General features: G+C 39.9%; 1 protein-coding gene across 1 annotated transcript in view; it reads right to left on the bottom strand.

Annotated features, from left to right (window-relative positions):
* The window catches only part of kcnq1.1 (potassium voltage-gated channel, KQT-like subfamily, member 1.1), a 192,109-nt gene that overhangs the window by 46,105 nt on the left and 126,767 nt on the right, over window positions 1-19,237 (bottom strand). The window contains exons 7-8 of the mRNA XM_020918481.2: window positions 3,557-3,685; window positions 1,166-1,276 (exon numbers count right to left, since the gene is read on the bottom strand). Coding sequence (XP_020774140.1) covers window positions 1,166-1,276; window positions 3,557-3,685 — 240 coding nt within the window. The remainder of the gene's footprint in view (window positions 1-1,165; window positions 1,277-3,556; window positions 3,686-19,237) is intronic.

Genomic DNA, 19,237 nt, shown 5'->3' with positions numbered 1-19,237 from the left:
AAGTGTCAATAGACAATGATGGTATTTTAAAAGATGGACAGGTTTTCATGTGTTTCTAATTACTTGGCTTGGCAGGATAATACTTGAAAATATTCATCATAGTTTTACATCAGGTAAGTGACAATGTGTGAAAAAAAAAAAAAACTGAGAAGAAAAGTAGAAAAATACAGGCAGCAGTGGTGAGTTCTAAAATGGAGCACCTCTATATGTGCCATGGTCACATTTTTAAGACACTCAAAGCACTTTACCTCAAGGAGCCACTCACCCATTCACACACACATTCACACACCAGTGTACACAGACACTCGGGGTGAGTGGATCTGACCGCTCTACCAAAGATGTTTTATGTTGGATTTGGGATTGGATCAGTGGACAAATACCAGCTGAGCTACTGTCAGCAACACCAAACATTCCATCCAAAATGCAGGCACAATTTATGCAAAACGAAGGCATTTTTCTGACAGTTTAAACCTCCCTTTGACAAAATAAAAGTACTGTTATTTATTTCTGTCAGTCTAATCATAACAAGTTTGGCCCTTGTTGACATTATGGTTGCTAGGTAACCGTTATGGAAATACCTCTATGTATTTCATATCTGCTGCCCATGTCTTCACCAAAATTACAAAATTATTACAAAACAATTTTTAATGAAAGACCTTATGTAACTTTTTTGGTAGAGGTTCCATCTAATACTTTTCTTCATGGAAATTGTTATTGCTTTGTATGGAATGTTTCACAGTGTGGCATTAAACCTTTCTATCTTCATGAAGACCAAAGCAGACCACATTACAGGTCAGATCTGCGGAGAGGCAACCCTGAATACTTGTTTTTCTAGGTACCTTTGAGCTATAAAAAAATCTGTAATTGAATAAATGTAAACTACAGCTGTTTAATGTCATACTTTGGAACATTCCAGGCAGAAAAATGACATCTCCATAGAAACAAGCAGGTGATGCACCCCAACCAAAAAGTTACACAGTGCACCTTTAAATATAATGATGTTCATAACTCTGTTTTCATGAGATGAGTGGTCTAACTTCACATGCACTTTCAAAGTCACATTTGCATTAGCCTATACCTATATTCTTTAAAGAGTCCTTTGGTCCATATAATCACTACTCTGTGAGAAAAACACCGATACACTGAAGCCTAAGTGTGTACTTACAGCAGGTAGTGCAAAGAAGGAGATGGCGAAGACGGAAAAACACGAGGCAATGGTCTTTCCAACCCACGTGTGAGGCACTATGTCTCCATATCCAATGGTCGTCACGGTAACCTGCACACGGAGGAGAGGATGTGACTGTCCCTTGGGTTAAGAATATATATACTAGAGTAGAACAGTTCAATACATTTTGATTTGAGCATGTTATGTTATGCAGTTATTTCATTCACACTGAGTTGAAGGTGCTGCAACTGATTTTTAGTGTCATAAAAATATGAATATGAAACAGAACTAGTTTATTTTAAAAGGTTTGTTGTGTACTATACATACTACAACTTGTATTATAATTCTGATTTGAGCAAATGTATCAAATATGAGTCAAAAAGGACCTAAAGACAATATCCTTGTCAGATCCTGTTACTCAAAAGTCACAGTAAAAAATGTAAAAAAAAAAAAAAAAAAAAGAAGAATGTTTATTTTTACCATTATTGGAGGAACTATAAGTAGGCTGCATTTAATCACAACTGACCTTGGGTTGCCAGAGCCTTAACCTGCAGTTAGAGGACACATACAGAGGTTTTAATACCCAAGTTTATGACTCAGAACCTCCAGAATTCACTCACTGACTCAGAACAACTGGATTTCGGCATTGAACTGGCAACAGAAATGTGAGAATCATATGAGGTTCGTTTAGTTTTTTAACTGGGTTATCATCTTGAGAACCAAAACACCAAATTATAACATAACTAGATTAAATAATACATCAGAATTATAGTTGTTAAAAGTAAAAGCTAGATTGGATTTGAACATGTTTACCTCATATCTGAGAACACAGATTATGAAATTTAAAATCAAATATTTCATTCAGTTCGTTTGTTTATAGTATCAGCAGCAGTAGTAGAAGTGGTGATAGTGTAATAATAGTACATGTCGCAACATTAGAAGTGTCATAAACAGTCGATCGATAATCATTTACAACATTTAAAGACAAAAGAACAAATAAAAACACAAACACTACTGTGGTGCCAGAGGTGATAGAGGAGAGTTTGTATTGTAAACATTTGTATAACCTATATATATTTGAGAAGCTGAGGTTTACCAGCAACGCATGGCTGATTTACGTGTGTTTTCCCACAGAATGACCCTCTCACCTTGCTCTCATTCTGCATTCAGACCTATACTCCATCTCCCCTGCCCCTCTCCACTGTGCTATCCTCCAGCGTATGCCCACTTATTGACTCCGCACTCGGATCTCTTTGTTTCCCTGGACCTCCGCGTGTGCCTGGGGGCCTCACTCCTCCGACAAAACAACAAACCAAGAACACATGGCGCTGCAGATTCAACCTTTCACTGCCCAAAACACCATCAAAGCTCCTACTTAGCAGCGAGCCGTAACGGAATACAGCTAACCAGAGGCCCACAGGTACTGCTGTGTTGTCTTCATGATGCGTTCAATGAATTATTCAAGTGTAGGCTTCTTTAAACACAAGTCCTTAGGGGGAAATATACTGGAGTTATTGCAAAGCTGTTCCAAATGCATGCACAGAATAATATTGTAGTGTGTCGGATTAAAATAGAGCATGTACACTCAAACATGTACAGTCTTTTCTAAAGGGATGATTATGTAAGCACTAAAACCGAAACTTTCACTTAATTAATATTTAGTGCATCACTGATTCCACATGTGAAAGATTTCAAAGAGTCATTAGCCTTTCTTTGACCTGTTTGCTAATCACAAATATTAAACATTGATTAGCATGTTATGTATAATTAGCTGCAACAAAGCCAAATTCACATTTACAATAAGCTGACAGTAAAGATTAGGACTGTTCTGATATTGAAGCAGTTATTACATGAGACAGTCTTAAGACAAAAAATAGGCTTCAGGACATGGGTCAAAGGCATGAAAGACCAGTTTGATGGACAACCAATGTTCCTACCACGGTTAATTTCTGTCCAAAAAACACATTGGAGATTCCCTGGTTTTGAAAGATTGAACTTAAGATCCACAAATGTTGAATTTTACCATGATTTGCTATGGCTTGGGTCCACATACTTGTCTTATTAAAGTTATGATTGTGGAAAAAAAAATTAAAACAATAATAATAATAGCCTTTGTTCATTTATATTGGCAGAGAATATGTTGAACTTTCTGTCACTTCTTCTTTCCTATGAATAGACTCAGTAATTACAGAGATTTGAACCATAAACCAGGTCAACAAATCTGCAACAGTTAAACAGCAAACTCCACCATGTAAATCTAACCTGTCCTCAAACTCACTTTTAAACTGTCTAGCTAGCTTTAGAATGTTTTGATGTCACGTGAACCCAACCTATTTCTGTAAGTACGCTGGATTTAGCCTGTATCATAACAGATGTGCGACTTGTACTCACCACTCCAAACCACAGAGCGTCTGCAAAGTTCCCCATTCCAGTGTCTGGCTCATCCCTTTCAGCCAGGTACACGAAGTATGAGGCAAAGATCAGGCTGAGGAACCCAATGTACAGGGTCGTGATCAGCTCCTGTGGAAGACAAATCATCAGTGTTATTAAACAGATTACAATGCTGACCCTTCAAATGATATCATATTAAAACTGCAATTAACAATACATATTTTAATGAGAGGTCTGCCTATCGAGCCTGATTTGACTTGTGATTCAATATTTCCAATGTTACTTAGGAAATAAATGCTTCTGTCCCATTTTAACTTTGCAGAAGAGGCTATTTTTTTTAACACTTTATAATAACTACGCCTTACTTAACCTTAATAAAGCATGAACAAAGACTTAATTAATAACGAACAAAGATTTAATTTATAATGATTCATGCTTAGTAAATGCTTAATAAAGCATAATTTGTCTTTAGAAAAGCTCTCAGAAAGACTTAACTAACAGATAACAGCTGCCTGAATGATCATTGCATTGTATTATTAGTAAATCATTCTCTCATAGCTTATTAATGATTAATAAATGCTCAAATGGTTAGTTTATGAGTAATTAAGTATGAAATAATTATGACTATTATAACTTACAACTATTTACAGCACAGGCAAATTAAGTGCAAGTGCTAATGAAGGTAGTGATTAAGTTGTTACTAAGTGTGAATCATTATTATTTAAGTCTTTGTTCATTATTAATTAAGCCTTTGTTCATGCTTTATTAAGGCTAAATACGGTGTAGTTATTATAAAGTGTTACCAATAAATAAATAATATAAATAAATAAATACATAAATAAATAAAAGTTAACATCATTAAAAGTGTGGTCATGTAGCTGTTGGCACCTCTGATGGAGAGCTGCACAACACACATGCAAGTAGTGGATTTTTTTTTTTTTTCATTTGTACCAACCAGGGTTAAAGAAAATATAATTGGAGAGTGAATATGGAATGCAGAAGTACAGAGCAGTGGGTGAAAGCTAGAGGCGGTGAAATATTGGCAATATGGCGTGTTGAAAATAAGCAATAAAAGATGCACGAATCACTCCAAATACAACTTTGAGAAGGGAAATGAGAAGGGGAAACTACTAAAACATGATTAAAAGCTCTGAAAAGTCAATTTTGCATAATAGGTCTGCTTTAAGAGTCCTTACAATGCATTGTTAACATGGTAGGTGTTGGAAGCATTACCATGACGGCAAAACCGGTCTCAAAAGAATTGCAGTGAATAAATAAGATGCTAGGAGTGTGTTAGGAAAATGAGGAATACGTTTGGACTGCTGCAAATCAATAACAACTCCATAGAAACAACCAGGTGATGTACCAGCCACCGAAAAAGTTCTATACGACAACATATATAATTATAATGGGTCATCAGTGTTGGGAAGGTGACTTTTAAAATGTATTCCTCTACAGATTACATATTACATGCCAAAATGTAGTTTGTAACGTAATCCAATAAATTACTTAAAGCGAGTAGCGTAATCTGAATACTTTGGATTACTTGATATTGTCATGATTTGTAAAACTACTTGAATGTAACAACCACATCCTGAAAATTCATGTTTGTTCTCTTCAAATTGGCTGTTGAGCCCAAGTCTCCATGAACAGACTTTTGTTTACTGTAGAGAAGCAAAGACGAGAATCTTAACATAAGAGGTTTTGTCTGTTAAAAGAAAATAAAAAGTCCAGTCTTTACTTAACCAGATTAAAAATATTATTGATAGAGAAATGATTTTTATATGAGAAATGAGAAATTTATATGAGTATGGCCACCCTACTGTTAGGTCTCATACTGTTTAGACCTGGTTTAGTCCTAGTTTAGACCTGGTTTAGACCTGGTTTAGACCTGGTTTTAGTCGTAGTTAGTCCTGGTTTGTCCTGGTTTTGACCTGGTTTAGTCCTGGTTTAGACCTGTTTTAGTCCTGAGTTATTCCTGGTTTAGTCCTGGTTTAGACCTGGTTTAGTCCTGGTTTAGTCCTGGTTTAGACCTGGTTTAGACCTGGTTTTACTTCTAGTTTAGCCCTGGTTTAGTCCTGGTTTAGTCCTGGTTTAGACCTGTTTAGACCTGGTTTAGACCTGGTTTACCTGGTTTAGACCTGGTTTTGCTTCTGGTTTAGCCCTGGTTTAGTCCTGGTTTAGTCCTGGTTTAGACATGGTTTTACGCCCAGCTTAGTCCTTGTTTAGACCTGTTTTAGTCCTGATTTATTCCTGGTTTAGTCCTGGTTTAGACCTGGTTTAGTCCTGGTTTAGTCCTGGTTTAGACCTGGTTATAGTCCTGGTTTAGCCCAAAATGTGAAAACAGGAACATACCGCCATGTAATCCATTTATTTCAACAAAGTAACTGTAATCCAATTACCACTCACTGAAACAGTAACTGTAACTGAATACATAATTTGTACTCCGATTACGTAACGCCGGTACATGTAATCTGTTACTCCCCAACACTGTGGGTCATGATATCAAAATTTCTCAGTATGATATTTCCATGTGTGTAAACTGGACTGAAACCTCTGTTTCTTTTAGCTCCTGCTGTAACATAACAATGAATTTAAGCAAAGAGGCTTGTAATTTGATATATTGTGATGGTCCATGATATTATTGTGAGACTTTTGACGATAGAACATCCCTATAACCTGCTTCCGTCTTGAGCCACCGCTTTGCTCAAACTGTTTTTGGTTTTGTCCTGAAAATGTCACAGCCAGACAAACGGAGTAGGCAGCAGCCGCATTCGCCTTGACGTACATTTCTACATATTACTGTCAACCCAAATTCAACAAGACTTATGGAAATATATCTGACCTCATTTTGGAATATGAACACATGCAATGGGGAAGCGCTGGAGTAAAGTTGTAACTGCGAATACCTTGGCTTCCATTTTGACTACTATTGACTTTTCCATAATTTGAGCTGTTCTACCTCCAGGGTGGCTGAGTGGTTCGCTTCTGCTTCACTGTTGGAAGGTTCCAGGTAGGTCTCTGGAGTTTTGCATGTTCTCCTTATATCTGGGTGGGTTTCAGTTTCACACAAAAGGAAAATTCTCAAGATATACGCAAAATGTGAGCTTTAAGTCATTTAAGTTTTACCGAATCAAAAACATACGTGCAGTTGTATTTTGTTTCATCCATAAGTGTGTGAGTAACCCTTTATTATTTGTCTGTCTACATCTCCAAAGTTCAGTATGCCCTGTTCCACCTTGTGATGTCATGAAGCAGTCGTTTTCAAGTTAACAGCTCCTTTTACCTTTACTTCAGTAGAGATAGGCATTTCCAAGGCTGAAATTATCTAAATGATTCAAGAAAAGATGGATGGAGCTTAAAAAATCTTCCTGTATTACCATATGACATCACGAGGTGGAGCAGAGTGTTTTCCATTTGAGAGAAGAACTCAGGGTTTGTGATGAATACACAAATGGGAATGAAAACAAGCTGCTTTTTAAAATGACATTTTGAATTACCTTGTATATTATTCACTTCATTTGCACATATATTTCCTATTTAGATAAGTTCACATTGGAGTGGAGTTGGTATTTTATCAGTATTGCAGTACTTGCTTTAGTATTACTTAGTAATAATAGAAACAAAAATCAATGTTATCAAAATAGAGTTATAACTTTTAACTGGGACATTATATTTTTACATAAAAAAGGGACAATGTTGACTTCCTATTCCAAACTGCAGCGCTCTTTGTTGCATTTCACCACATCAGGCAGCAGATTTTCAATTACAACTTTGAGTTAATTAATGATGAGGGGAAATTGATACTCACGCTGGAGGTGTTCGATATTGATGGAATGTTCAGCAGTTACTATGGTGTCACAATGGTGGAAATAAATTTACAAAACACAGCCTGTGATCAATACAAGCACTCATGAGTCTGTTTAAGAGTCTGATTTTCAACACAAAATGTGAGAGTGACTCAAGGACGGGCTGGGACCAAAAAACAGCCCTGGACTTTGTGGGGAAGCTGTCTCGACATGGTCGAAGTAGGAGACACACTATAACAAAAATATATTTACAACAGACTCCTGGTGTAGAGTAAAATAAAGTACAAAACTGTTCAAACAAACCAAAAATAAGTTACCTAAATCACAAGCAACAACACCATACATCCATCTGCACAGAAGTCTCTCATGTCCACATGGTCCTACCAAGGTTTGAAAAATGGCCGACATGAGGCACGCCCCCTCTTTCTGTCTGGACCATCATGTGGAGCTGCAGGTAAGTATGATGAATGTATGATGTAAGTGAAATGAATTAATAAAACATATTTAAATGAACAATGTGTTATGAGATAATTAAACAAAACTAAGATATATTGTAACTGTATTGGTAGGATATTGAGAACAAAATGTGTGAAATGAGACAAATTGAAAGTTTAAAATGGGACAAAGGCCCACTTTGTCACAGACTTTCCCCCACAAATCAGCCTACAGTGGATATTGAGGACTGGGAGAGAAGGTGGGGCGTTTAATTATTATCGTATTTCCACCCTCTGCTGTTAGTACGGCCAGTACATCAGACGGCCGTTCTGAACTTTTCCAGAACGCACAGATAGATTGCCAGTCCGCCCTTGAATCAGATACCACTGCACCGGCCCAAATGTGGTCTGAGGTGGACCAACTCGCCGGGCATTTTCCCAATAGTACAGATTACCAGTCCGAGCTTGGAGTGACCAACTGAAAAACTGTGAGAAAAAAAGAGTGATTAAAGTCTAATTAGAGAAACAGAACATAAACTAGGTCTAGGTTACGTTGAAACTGAAACGAATCACCGTATCACTGTATCACCGTATCGGAAACAATTTGCGTCCAGACACGTCGTTTCTGTGTCCACAAGCCTTCCCTATCCACACAGCTTTGAGCATATTTGTTTATGTTTTACAGAAATGAAACTTGAAACCACATGACTCATTTGCATAAACCGAGTGCTCAAAAAACAGCTCGCTATTGTGCACTGATGCGGTTCAGCTTCTGTTGGCCTAAAGGACACGACTCAGTGGAATATGAGGGTTCTTTCTGTGACAGAGGGGTGTTCTGCTAATGGTGAGTCTGTCCTGTGCTTTTATCACGTTGGAGATGGTTCATGTGAAACTTTTCAGTGATTATACGTTTGCAAATCATGCACATAGATTGTATATATGAATGAACATATATTCTAGCCTCTTTGCATTTTGGCCGTGAATTACTTCGCGGTGCACAGACTCACATCAACGTTTTCAAGCGTCCACACAGTGCCGGATCAGATCTGTACTCAGATGAACTCGTGGGAGCTGGTGGCATAGGATCAATCCATCTCTGGAGCCATTTTCAATTTAATTAGTGTGGACGAACACTGTATCCACAACGAAAACGACTCAAATACGTACTAGTGTGGATGGGGCCCTAGAGTAACAGAGCTTCAGACAGAGCAGTGCGTATAGTTAGCACCACACCCTCAAAAAATGTTGATGACATCAGTATCAATCAAAGTATCAGTAGCATGGTTGAAAACGCATACATGTTGATGTCTCCTTTAATAATGTGACAACTTTACCTGACGCTTGCCTTGCCCAATGTTTTTATAATGAACCCATTTTTGATTGCAAGCTTATCATAAATGAAACTTTGCATACACTTTCCTTTCCTCTATGAATAGTAGTATTATTTAGTCTTCCATTTGGAGCCGGAATAGATTAGTTTTCCATCGTCTCCAGGAGCTCTGTTCAGTAAACAGCCTGCCCATCAGAGAAATACGCTCCAAACCTACAGCGTTCAAATGGCACACAGCATGTTCTAATCACAGCCGCCGTGATGACAGTGAATGAGAGGGTTGTGCGCTTACCCCGTGTGTGCGCCAACGCGAAGTCAATGCACCAGAGGACACACAAATGGAGTCTGTGCGTTTAAAATGACTCTGAGATCATGTTTTGGTGAAGTTCCCTGTAAATTTTGGATGTATTTGCCGAGACGAAAATGCCACCTGCCCCCATATTGCAGATTGAATGAGGATGGACTGCTAACTTTAAATATCTTCTCTATGTCGCTACTGCTGAAACTCTGAATTTCTGTCTTTCTATCCATCCATCTATCCGTCTGTGTAGCTATCGATCTACCTATCTGTCATCCATCTAGTCGTCTGTTTATCTGTTCATCCATCTATCCATCTGTTTATCTATCATCCATCTATCTGTCTGTTTATCTGTCTATCTGTGCATCCGTCTATCTGTCTGTGTAGCTATCGATATCTCTATCTATTTATCTATCATGCATCTATGTGTCTGTTTATCTATCTATCCAACGATCTATCCATCCATTTATTCATCCATCCAAAGTTGTGCTGTGGCTGTATTGTTGAGAATTTGCATAGCAACAGCAGAGCGAGAGGGCGGGGCAGAGCGAGGGGGCGGGACAGAGCTGGGGTGCGGGGCAGAGTGAGGGTGTGGGGCAGAGCGAGGGGGCGGGGCAGAGCGAGGGGGCGGGGCAGAGCGAGAGGGTGGGGCAGAGCGAGGGGGCGAGGTAGAGCGAGGGGGCGGGGCAGAGCGAGGGGCGGGGCAGAGCTGGGATGAGGGGGCAGAGGGAGGGGGTGGGGCAGAGCTAGGGGGCGGGGCAGAGCTGGGATGAGGGGGCAGAGGGAGGGGGCAGGGCAGAGCGAGGGGATGGGTCACAGCGAGGGGGCGGGGCAGAGAGAGAGGGCGGGGACAAAGAGAGGGTGCAGGGCGGAGCGAGAGGGCGGGTCAGAGCAAAAGGGCGGGGCAGAGCTAGGGTGGGGGCAGACGGAGAGTGCGGGGCAGAGCGAGGGGGCGAGGCAAAGCGAGAGGGCGGGGCAGAGCGAGGGGCAGGGCAAAGCGAGAGGGCGGGGCAGAGCTGAGGTAGAGAGATGGGGCGGGGCAGAGTGAGGGGGCAGGGCAGAGAAAGGGGCGTGTCAGAGAGTGAGGGCGGGGCAGAGCAAGGGGGCGGGGCAGTTCAGCAGCAGAACATCTTTACATATGAAATGTCAGAGCCTAAACGAACTTTGCTCTTGCTCTTAACGCCTCAAGAACAAGAACAAAGCTCCTATGTTCTTATGAAGTATGAAAAACGCCTTTACTGATTAAAATGAACTGTTTTTCACATTTTAAGGAAAAAAAAAAACGAGGTACAGAGCTTAATGAAGTAGAGAACAAACACACTGTAAACAAGGGCCAAAGTTCTGTCTACTTTACACAATGATAAAGCTGCTATTTGTGAAATAAACATATATGACAGCTTTATTTTGTAAAATGAATGTTTTTAAACTGTCAGAAAAATGTGTTCTTTGCGTGTAAATTGTCTCTGTATATTGGATGAAATGCTGTGTATTATTGTGACATGTGGGCGACAGGAGCTCAGGTGGTGGAGCGTTTGTCCACTGACCCAAAGGTTGGCGACTCAAATCCTGCTCTCGACATAAACGTCATGGTAAAGTGGTAGAGATCCACTGAAACCCATATTGGTGTGTTGGTGAGATTCTAGTTTCTGAAGATGAATTCTGTCATAGTGTCCTTGGGCAAGACACTTAGCCCGGTTCGCTCCGAGTGTGTGCGTACACGGGTGTCTGAATGTGTAAGTCATTCCTTGACGTAAAGTGGCCTGAAGGCGGAAAAGCACTACATAAACTTAGACTTTATTATTACCGTTATACTTTTTACTCTTTCTTATTATATTATATTGTGATGTGTGAGCTGCTGTGTCCAAATAATTTCCCTTGTGGATCAATAAAGTTTGTCTGAGTCACATTTTAAGTCTAAGTAAAAATGTGCCGGATGGAGATTCGATGTATTCTTTCCAAACTTCCACCGCATAACGTAATAGTTACAAAAACAAAACAAAACCTGCCATATCCACAAATAATAGCCTAAAACCAGAATGATTTATGACCTATATTGAAATCAGATTTTGCTTATTACAATTCTGTGAACCCAGAAGCTACATGTACCACACAAAGAACACTCACTAAACTAAAAGTTACTGGCTGCTTACTTATTTTCTCCTTTCTTATTGGGCTTATTTTTATGGGGTTGCAGTCAGTTATTTGGGCTTCTGGTTGCTTGTTTTTCCCGTAAGATCTGGCAACCCAGTCTGGCAGCCGTGATCTCAGACACACAAGATTCAGCCCGGAGAGCGGGGGGGGGGCAGGAAAAGGGGTAAACATTGGCGCTGTGTTACGGGGGCGCCTGATTGTGCCGAGGTTCTATTGTGCCAGCGTGTGCCAGGGCTTTGTGGTACTGAAAGAAAACAGCAGAATTTACACAGAGCGCGGACAAATGAAAGGCTCCCCGCGGCGGCTGCTCCCACACACCACTCTGCCACCTCTGGGAAGGTTCACAAAGAAGGGGCCGAATTAAGGCAGAAATAAGACTGGATTTAAGGCTTTCCAAATGGCAACAGTTACAATCTTTGATAAGGTTGTGTGCATTGTGATTCTGTTGTTTTGGTTAAGATGAAGCATTATGAAAAGCTGTAAAAAATGTATGGAGCATTGTTTTTCATTATTCATTTTCATGTACCATATTTTTCGAACTATAAGTCGCCCGTTTTTTCATGGTTTGGGTGGTCCTGTGAGTTATAATCTGGTGCAATTTATATATTAAAATGTTCACACTGACAGCTGCGAGGCTCTAGACTCATGTGCCAGTATCTGCTACTCCTAATACTCCTGTACCACTGTCAATTCACTCTACTGCGCATGTCCCCTGTAGAAAGAGCCTCTGTCCTGTCTGTATCATGTCAGTCGATCGCACCATTACTTACTGTACCACTGAAAAATGAACATTTAAACAAACTTATAAAGACGACTGAGAAGACTGAACACAAATGCCCCCAAAAAGAAAATCATAATTTAGCAGATTATAAGTTGCAAGTAGCGAAATATGCATCTGAAAACTGTAATTGAGCAGCAGAAAGAAAGTTTGGAGTGAGCGAGAAACTTGTGACACCGGGGGGGTGCACTATGCAACTTTCCTGGAAGTCATTGGATGGATGGACAAAGGCTGGACTTCAGTGACAACCAAAACCATCCTGGATTCAGAAAGGCCGGAATAATTCTAACTGGAACTGATGCTGAGTCTTACGACAGCTACACAGAAGAGGAAGCAGCACTCTGTTTATCTCTGGAGGTCGCCGAGTAGCTTGGAAGTGACACCAAGGATGAAGAATTCAGTGGATTTAGTGATTTGCAGTGAGATGGAGAGTTTGGTAAACATGTTCTGTTCTGTTGTTTATGCTATAGTTATCTGAAGAACTGTTCATATGTGACGTTAACAGTCTGTTGTTCTCTGTTCTATTGTTATTACTATAACTTGCCTTTCAAGATGAAATGTCAGTTTACTGTCTCTGATTTTATAAAATAAATTTCCCCCAAAAAGTGCGATTTATAGTTCGGTGTGATATATATGTTTTTTTTCTTCTTCATTATGCAGTTTTTGGCTGATGTGACTTATACTTCGGAGTGACTTATAGTCTGAGAAATACGGTAATTATTTTGATTGTACAAATCTTTCTTTTATCTTATATAAGCATTTTTTTTTTTTACTATTATAATAACCCATAATCAAGTATAAGAAAAGTTCAAATCCCTGGCATAGCTGGGTAGTGATGCTTTGCTGCTGATACCCACAAAAGAAATTTTAAATCTGAAGAACATTTTTGAGTGAATAGTTTTTGCCAGTCATCCAAGAGGCTTCTTCAGTTCTGACAGAGTTCTGACAGGATAAGTCACTGCCTTACATCTGTCCGAAGGAAGAAGCTAACTGCACTGAAACTAACACTCCCTATTTTTTCACAATCAGGAGTATTTCTGCAGGACAGATTATGCAAAATGTACAGCAACTAGGTGACAGTTCACACCTTAGTTCAGTGGACTTAACCAATAACATACTCTGTGAACTTATAATCTTACTGTACTCATTTCATACTAAATCTTTGTTATAGTTAATGTGCAAAATGTTCTGTTCAGTGGCCTTGAATGATGCAAACTGCAGGTGCTCCAGAATTTTCCCAGAATAATGTATCAGCTAAAAAGATCACATTTATAATTAGACCATACAAAGGCTTTGTTAGACACCCAGACACTTAGACTCCCTCAGACTTTCAGAAATCTCAGTTATGCTTTTAGACTCTCTGATATTTTTTGCCTGTTTGTCACCCTGATGCTGTGAATTCTGCTGTAACATCATTAAAGGTACTGTAAGAACGATCTCTGTGCCTCGGCTATTGTTTTTTTTTTTTTTTTTTTTCAGTTTTGCTATATATAATGAAAGTCATAGAACAGAAGTTAGCAGCTTCTTACTGCCAACATTTTGAGTGTAGTTAGTCCAGACAATGTAATAACTGACTTCTACCGTGATCTCAGAAGTTCTTAATTTAGTAAACAGTTTTGTATGTTCAAGGTTATAGACTGCACTGGGCTGTGATGCCTGCTGGAGTGAATGGATGTGTATGTTTCAGTTTATAGTAAAACATTTAATTAATGGCACCACTTTCTGAAGCTGCAGAGAGAAAATCATTTCACTTTTGTTAATTTATACTGTAACCGGGTGTTTAGATTATATTTTCTGACCGTAGTGCGTCCGTGAATGCGTCCACCTGTGCGTCGCTGTGCATGGCTCCCGGCGTGACTGATTAGCGATTAGAAAAGGCTGCGCACGCCTTAGTGTGGCAGTCGAGGCTTTCGGTGGCTCGTGAATGTGGCGCGTGTAAGTACTGGAGTTGTTCTTTCAATGTGTCTCTTAGAACTTGTTTTAATGCGTTGTTTCTGGTGACTATATTTAAAGGTTTTGTCCGAAGCAGGTGGCATGTAGAGTACGCCTATTCTAGAATCCAGGTAGAGGCTCTGGGTGGTGTATGTTTAGGGGTGGTGGCGTTTGATGGCGTGTGGTAATCGGTGTATTTCTATATGGCAGATTTGCACTGCTGCTGTTGGTTTCTGCTCTCAAATTCTCTTGAAATTGTCTCTTAAATTCTTTCGAGTCTTTCGAGTTCTTCTCTCGTAAAGTCTGATGGCCCCGTGGTAGCCTGATTCATCAGCCAGTTTCACTTCGTAGAAATCGTTTGACCTCATGGCATTAGAATTCATTCACTCGACGAGAGGCGGGCACTTGTGTTCATTTAACCAATCGCTGCTATTTGGTCGTGACGTGTGTAATGCGTAACTGGTATATTAAGCTTTTCCCAAGTCCCGTTGGAAGAAGGGCAATAACGTCTTTCCCCTTGATAAAATTCATCAAACATTCTCTTTGTTCCAGCTTTGAATCCTCGATCTCGGGAATCGTTGACAACACTGAATGTATGGCTCTTCGCTGATTGGCTGGTGCCTGAACTCGCACTTACGGGTTTTTGCGAACCGTCTAGTGTATTTTGATTCTTGACCTAGTCGCTGGAGAGAAATGAAATTGAGCAGAGGCACAAGGTGGCACCAGCCTGGCTAGCTCCGAGTCGGAGGGTGTGAAATGTTTTCTTCTTCCAATGACAGAAAATAACTGGTTTATGCCAACGCCATTAGTCTTTCTCTGACCCAAGTGACCCGTTCTAGAATTTTGAAAGAAAAGTATTGCGGCGTTATACATTTCAGTTTATAGTGTTGCACCACAAAGAAACAAAACACAACTTCATTTGAAAACTACATGTAATTTATGAAATACATATTTGTGCACGGTTGAGTTCAATTGTGGAGGAAGAAAAAGATTATTTAGAAAGTCATTCAAAGTGATAACACCAAAAATGTGCATCACGTCATGTACCCATTTATACAACACCTTTCAAGACACCTCGTCCTACTGTTCAGCTTACCCATAGTACCTTTGGAGGCTTTTGATTTCACGTAGCAGAAAAATATGCAAAAGGTATTTCAGTCTTAGTAAATTCTCCCGTAAAGTCTGACTCTGTAGTTCCTTTTTATCTGTAGTTAGTGTAGTTGCTGTAGTGTGTGTATTTATCGGCTCAGGTGGTTTGTGTAATAGCAGCTAGTGCAATCTAACAGCACCTTGCACTTTCAAACATCTAAAGTCTCAACATTAAGTCCACACACCTAGCACTTTACACCTAAAAGAAAATACCATTGCACCTTTTTACATATATAAATAGATATTTGCACTGCACTAGCACTGTTGTTCCTGAAAGCTGGGATTCAACTAGTTGCCTTGGTTTGATTAATCTTTCTTTTTTGCATTACTAATATTGTTTTTGTGTGATTTGGTTTAGTTGTGTCCCAGGTTTTAGCTCCAAATTGTTGTGTTGAATGTGTAGTCTTTTAAAATGTGTAAAATGAGCTCTTTTAATATTAACTAAAATAAAGCATTGTATATTTTTACACTATTTACTGCCTTTGTCCTATGTTTCAGCCAGACTTACCTGTGTTATAATTAAATAAATACTAACTGCAACAATACTAACAGAGATATAGTCAGTGTTGGGAAGGTGACTTTTAAAATGTATTCCCCTACAGATTACAGATTACATACCCCAAAATGTAGTTTGTAACGGAATCCATTAAGTTACTTAAAGTGAGTAACGTAATCTGAAATACTTTGGATTACTTGATATTGTCATGATTTTTAAAACTACATGAATGTACCAACCACATCCTGAAAATTCATGTTTGTTCTCTTCAAGTTGGCCCTGGTTTAAACTTGGTTGAGACCTGGTTTAGACTTGGTTGAGACCTGGTTTAGTCCTGGTTTAGACTTGGTTTAGACTTGGTTTAGACCTAGTTTAGACCTGGTTTAGACTTGGTTGAGACCTGGTTTAGTCCTGGTTTAGTCCTGGTTTAGACCTAGTTTAGACCTGGTTTAGTCCTGGTTTTAGTCCTGGTTTTAGTCCTGGTTTTAGTCCTGGTTTAGTCCTGGTTTAGACCTGGTTTGGTCCTGGTTTTAGTCCTGGTTTAGACCTAGTTTAGACCTGGTTTAGTCCTGGTTTTAGTCCTGGTTTAGTCCTTGTTTAGACCTGGTTTAGTCCTGGTTTAGTCCTGGTTTAGACCTCGTTTTATTCCTGGTTTTAGTCCCGGTTTTAGTCCTGGTTTTAGTCCTGGTTTTAGTCCTGGTTTAGACCTCGTTTTAGTCCTGGTTTAGTCCTGTTTTAGTCCTGTTTTAGTCCTGGTTTTAGTCCTGGTTTAGCCCAAAATGTGAAAACAGGAAAATACCGCTGTGTAATCCATTTATTTCAACAAAGTAACTGTAATCCAATTACCACTCACTGAAACAGTAACTGTAACTGAATACAGTTACTCATAATTTGTACTCTGATTACGTAACTCCGGTACATGTAATCTGTTACTCCCCAACACTGTATATAGTTAAATGAATTATAAAGCAAGTCAACAAACCCGTATCAATAAACAGCAAATTCTACCATAAAATTCTGACCTGTACAAGGACAATGCAATACTCAAATATGCATGAGTCTTACGAAATAGCGTTTTCTAATATTCGATGAGCTGTTTGAGTGTTGGGCTGCCCTCTGTTGTCAGACACTGAACAAATACAAACATTGCAGTGATACAGCCTTGTGACCGGCATGCTACTAAAGCCCTTTCGTGAGGAATTTGTGTGCAACAATGCTCAGAACGAGTCAGTTGATGCAAGCTTTATGAATTAATGAACTTCAACTTTATAGGCTTTACAAAAATAAGGATATGATCATTAAATATGATGAATTTGTTCTGTAGTCTAAAGCCTTAACCCAAAAGCCCCCAAGTGCGTGAATGACGGATGAGCTGCGGATGAGCTGCTTCTAGTTTTTGTGTAACTGTCTTTTTAAATCTGTGAATTTTCATGCTTCCCTTTATGCCAGTCCTTCTCAAATAGTGGGGCACAATGCGACGCCAGGGTGAGCGTGTGTGACGTCAACCTTTTTTTTGTTGTTGTTGTACTAAAATAAATTGTAATTGCACATAGTCTACAGTAGTTGGCAGTGACGCTTTCATTGTCAGAGTGTGTGCAGGGAGTATACACGCATCAAGAATGTCGGACTTCCGGTCATTGCGCAATGCATACTGGGAAGGATTCTCCGAAAAATTGAGCATCAAACCACCATGTTTGATTTCGGGGTGGGATGTGCCGATTGACAAAGCCGATCTTTTGAACCATATCGCTTTTGTTTCTGGTTCTGATATTGTCATATTTTAGTTTTGAGATTCGGACATCATTAATTGTGTGGTTGTTGGATCCTAACAGTGGAAAACGGCTCGAGAAATTTGTTTGCGAACTCCATCAATGCAAAAGTTAAGCAGATCTGTGTGACTGCAAACCTCTGTTCAAACCGTTTCCCTTCCCTACGGAATTGAAAAATAGTGAAAGGTGAAGGTGATGGGCAGGATTGATCCACGGGAAAAACTAAAAAGGTAAACTTTGACTGCCTAAATCATCCTGAGTTTGCAGCGAACATTTTTTATGTGGAGCCCCATCAAAGCGGGATCCCGTTTGTTAAACGAGAGGTGCAGAAGACAAACAGGCTGAGCTCGCACTTTCTTTTTCTTGTGGTTTTACAGCAACATAAAGTCTTGGTCGCATTACAGTGGAAGGTGTTTCTTGGCGAACAGCTGGTGCCTTATGCTTTGGCACTGACTTTTTAAATTCGTAACCAAGGTGGAGCGAGGGATCGGGATTTTGCTTTGTTGGCGCTCCACATACAAAATGTTCCCTCATAGAGAGCAGGAGATATGAAGTGCAGAGAACGAACTGTATGTAAAGCATATGTAGCACTCGTTTCCAATGTGACTATGGTGGGAAACAAGGAAAGATGGCTGTGTTTACTGTGTTTAAAAATGTTGGCAGCGGACAGCATGAAGCCAAATAAATTACGCCGTCGCTTAAGGACATTGTATCCCTATCTTGCTGATAAGCCGCTTGAGTTTTTTCAGCGAAACCATGACGAGTATCGCCAACTATCATCCCTCTTTGTGAATGCTGCTTCAGTAAACCAGAGAGCTCTGTTAACATCATAAAAGGTGGTGTACGAAACAGCAGAGGAGCTGATAATGCTGCAGATTAGACATGGTTTCTGTCATTCTGGATGACGCAAATGCCCGGAATTATAACACAGACATCACCGTTAAAGATGAGGAGGACACAGGAACGGACCGCCTCATGACGTAGGTGAGCGCAGCGTGGAATACAGACGGACACATGTTGCGTGTAGTGGGGAATTTTTAAGTTGGGGTTCACGATTTGTGACGTGATCATTGTGATGGAGTCCTGGTTTAGTCCTGGTCCCCTCATTTGGCAGGTCACTATAGGACAGTAGTGCAGATATCATGAGCATATGCAGGTTGTTTTCATCATTGCCAACAGCTCCAATTTGACATTTAAGTTGCAGCTATTTTATATTTATTTTTTATATCTCACGTTGGTAGAAGTGTTCCTGGGAGCTGCTTTGGAGACGCGACTAAAACGTTTGTTCTCGTATGTAGGCGAGGGTGCGATTTGTCCACGTTTGGTAATGGCTTCGTGGTAGCCTGATTCATGAGCCGGTTTCACTTCGTAGAAATCATCTGACCTCATGGCATTAGAATTCATTCAGTTGACGAGAGGCGGGCACTTTTGTTCATTTAATCAATCGCTGCTATTTGGTCGTGACGTATGTAATGCGTAAGTGGTATATTAAGTTTTTCCCATGTCCCGTTGGAAGAAGGACAATAACGTCTTTT

The sequence above is a fragment of the Boleophthalmus pectinirostris genome, unplaced genomic scaffold, assembly GCF_026225935.1.
Source record: "Boleophthalmus pectinirostris isolate CB_2022bp ecotype Guang Dong unplaced genomic scaffold, ASM2622593v1 HiC_scaffold_19, whole genome shotgun sequence".
NCBI classification, from domain to species: domain Eukaryota; kingdom Metazoa; phylum Chordata; class Actinopteri; order Gobiiformes; family Gobiidae; genus Boleophthalmus; species Boleophthalmus pectinirostris.
Note: the sequence above shows the minus strand (reverse complement) of the source record. Positions and strands in the feature narration are given on the sequence as shown.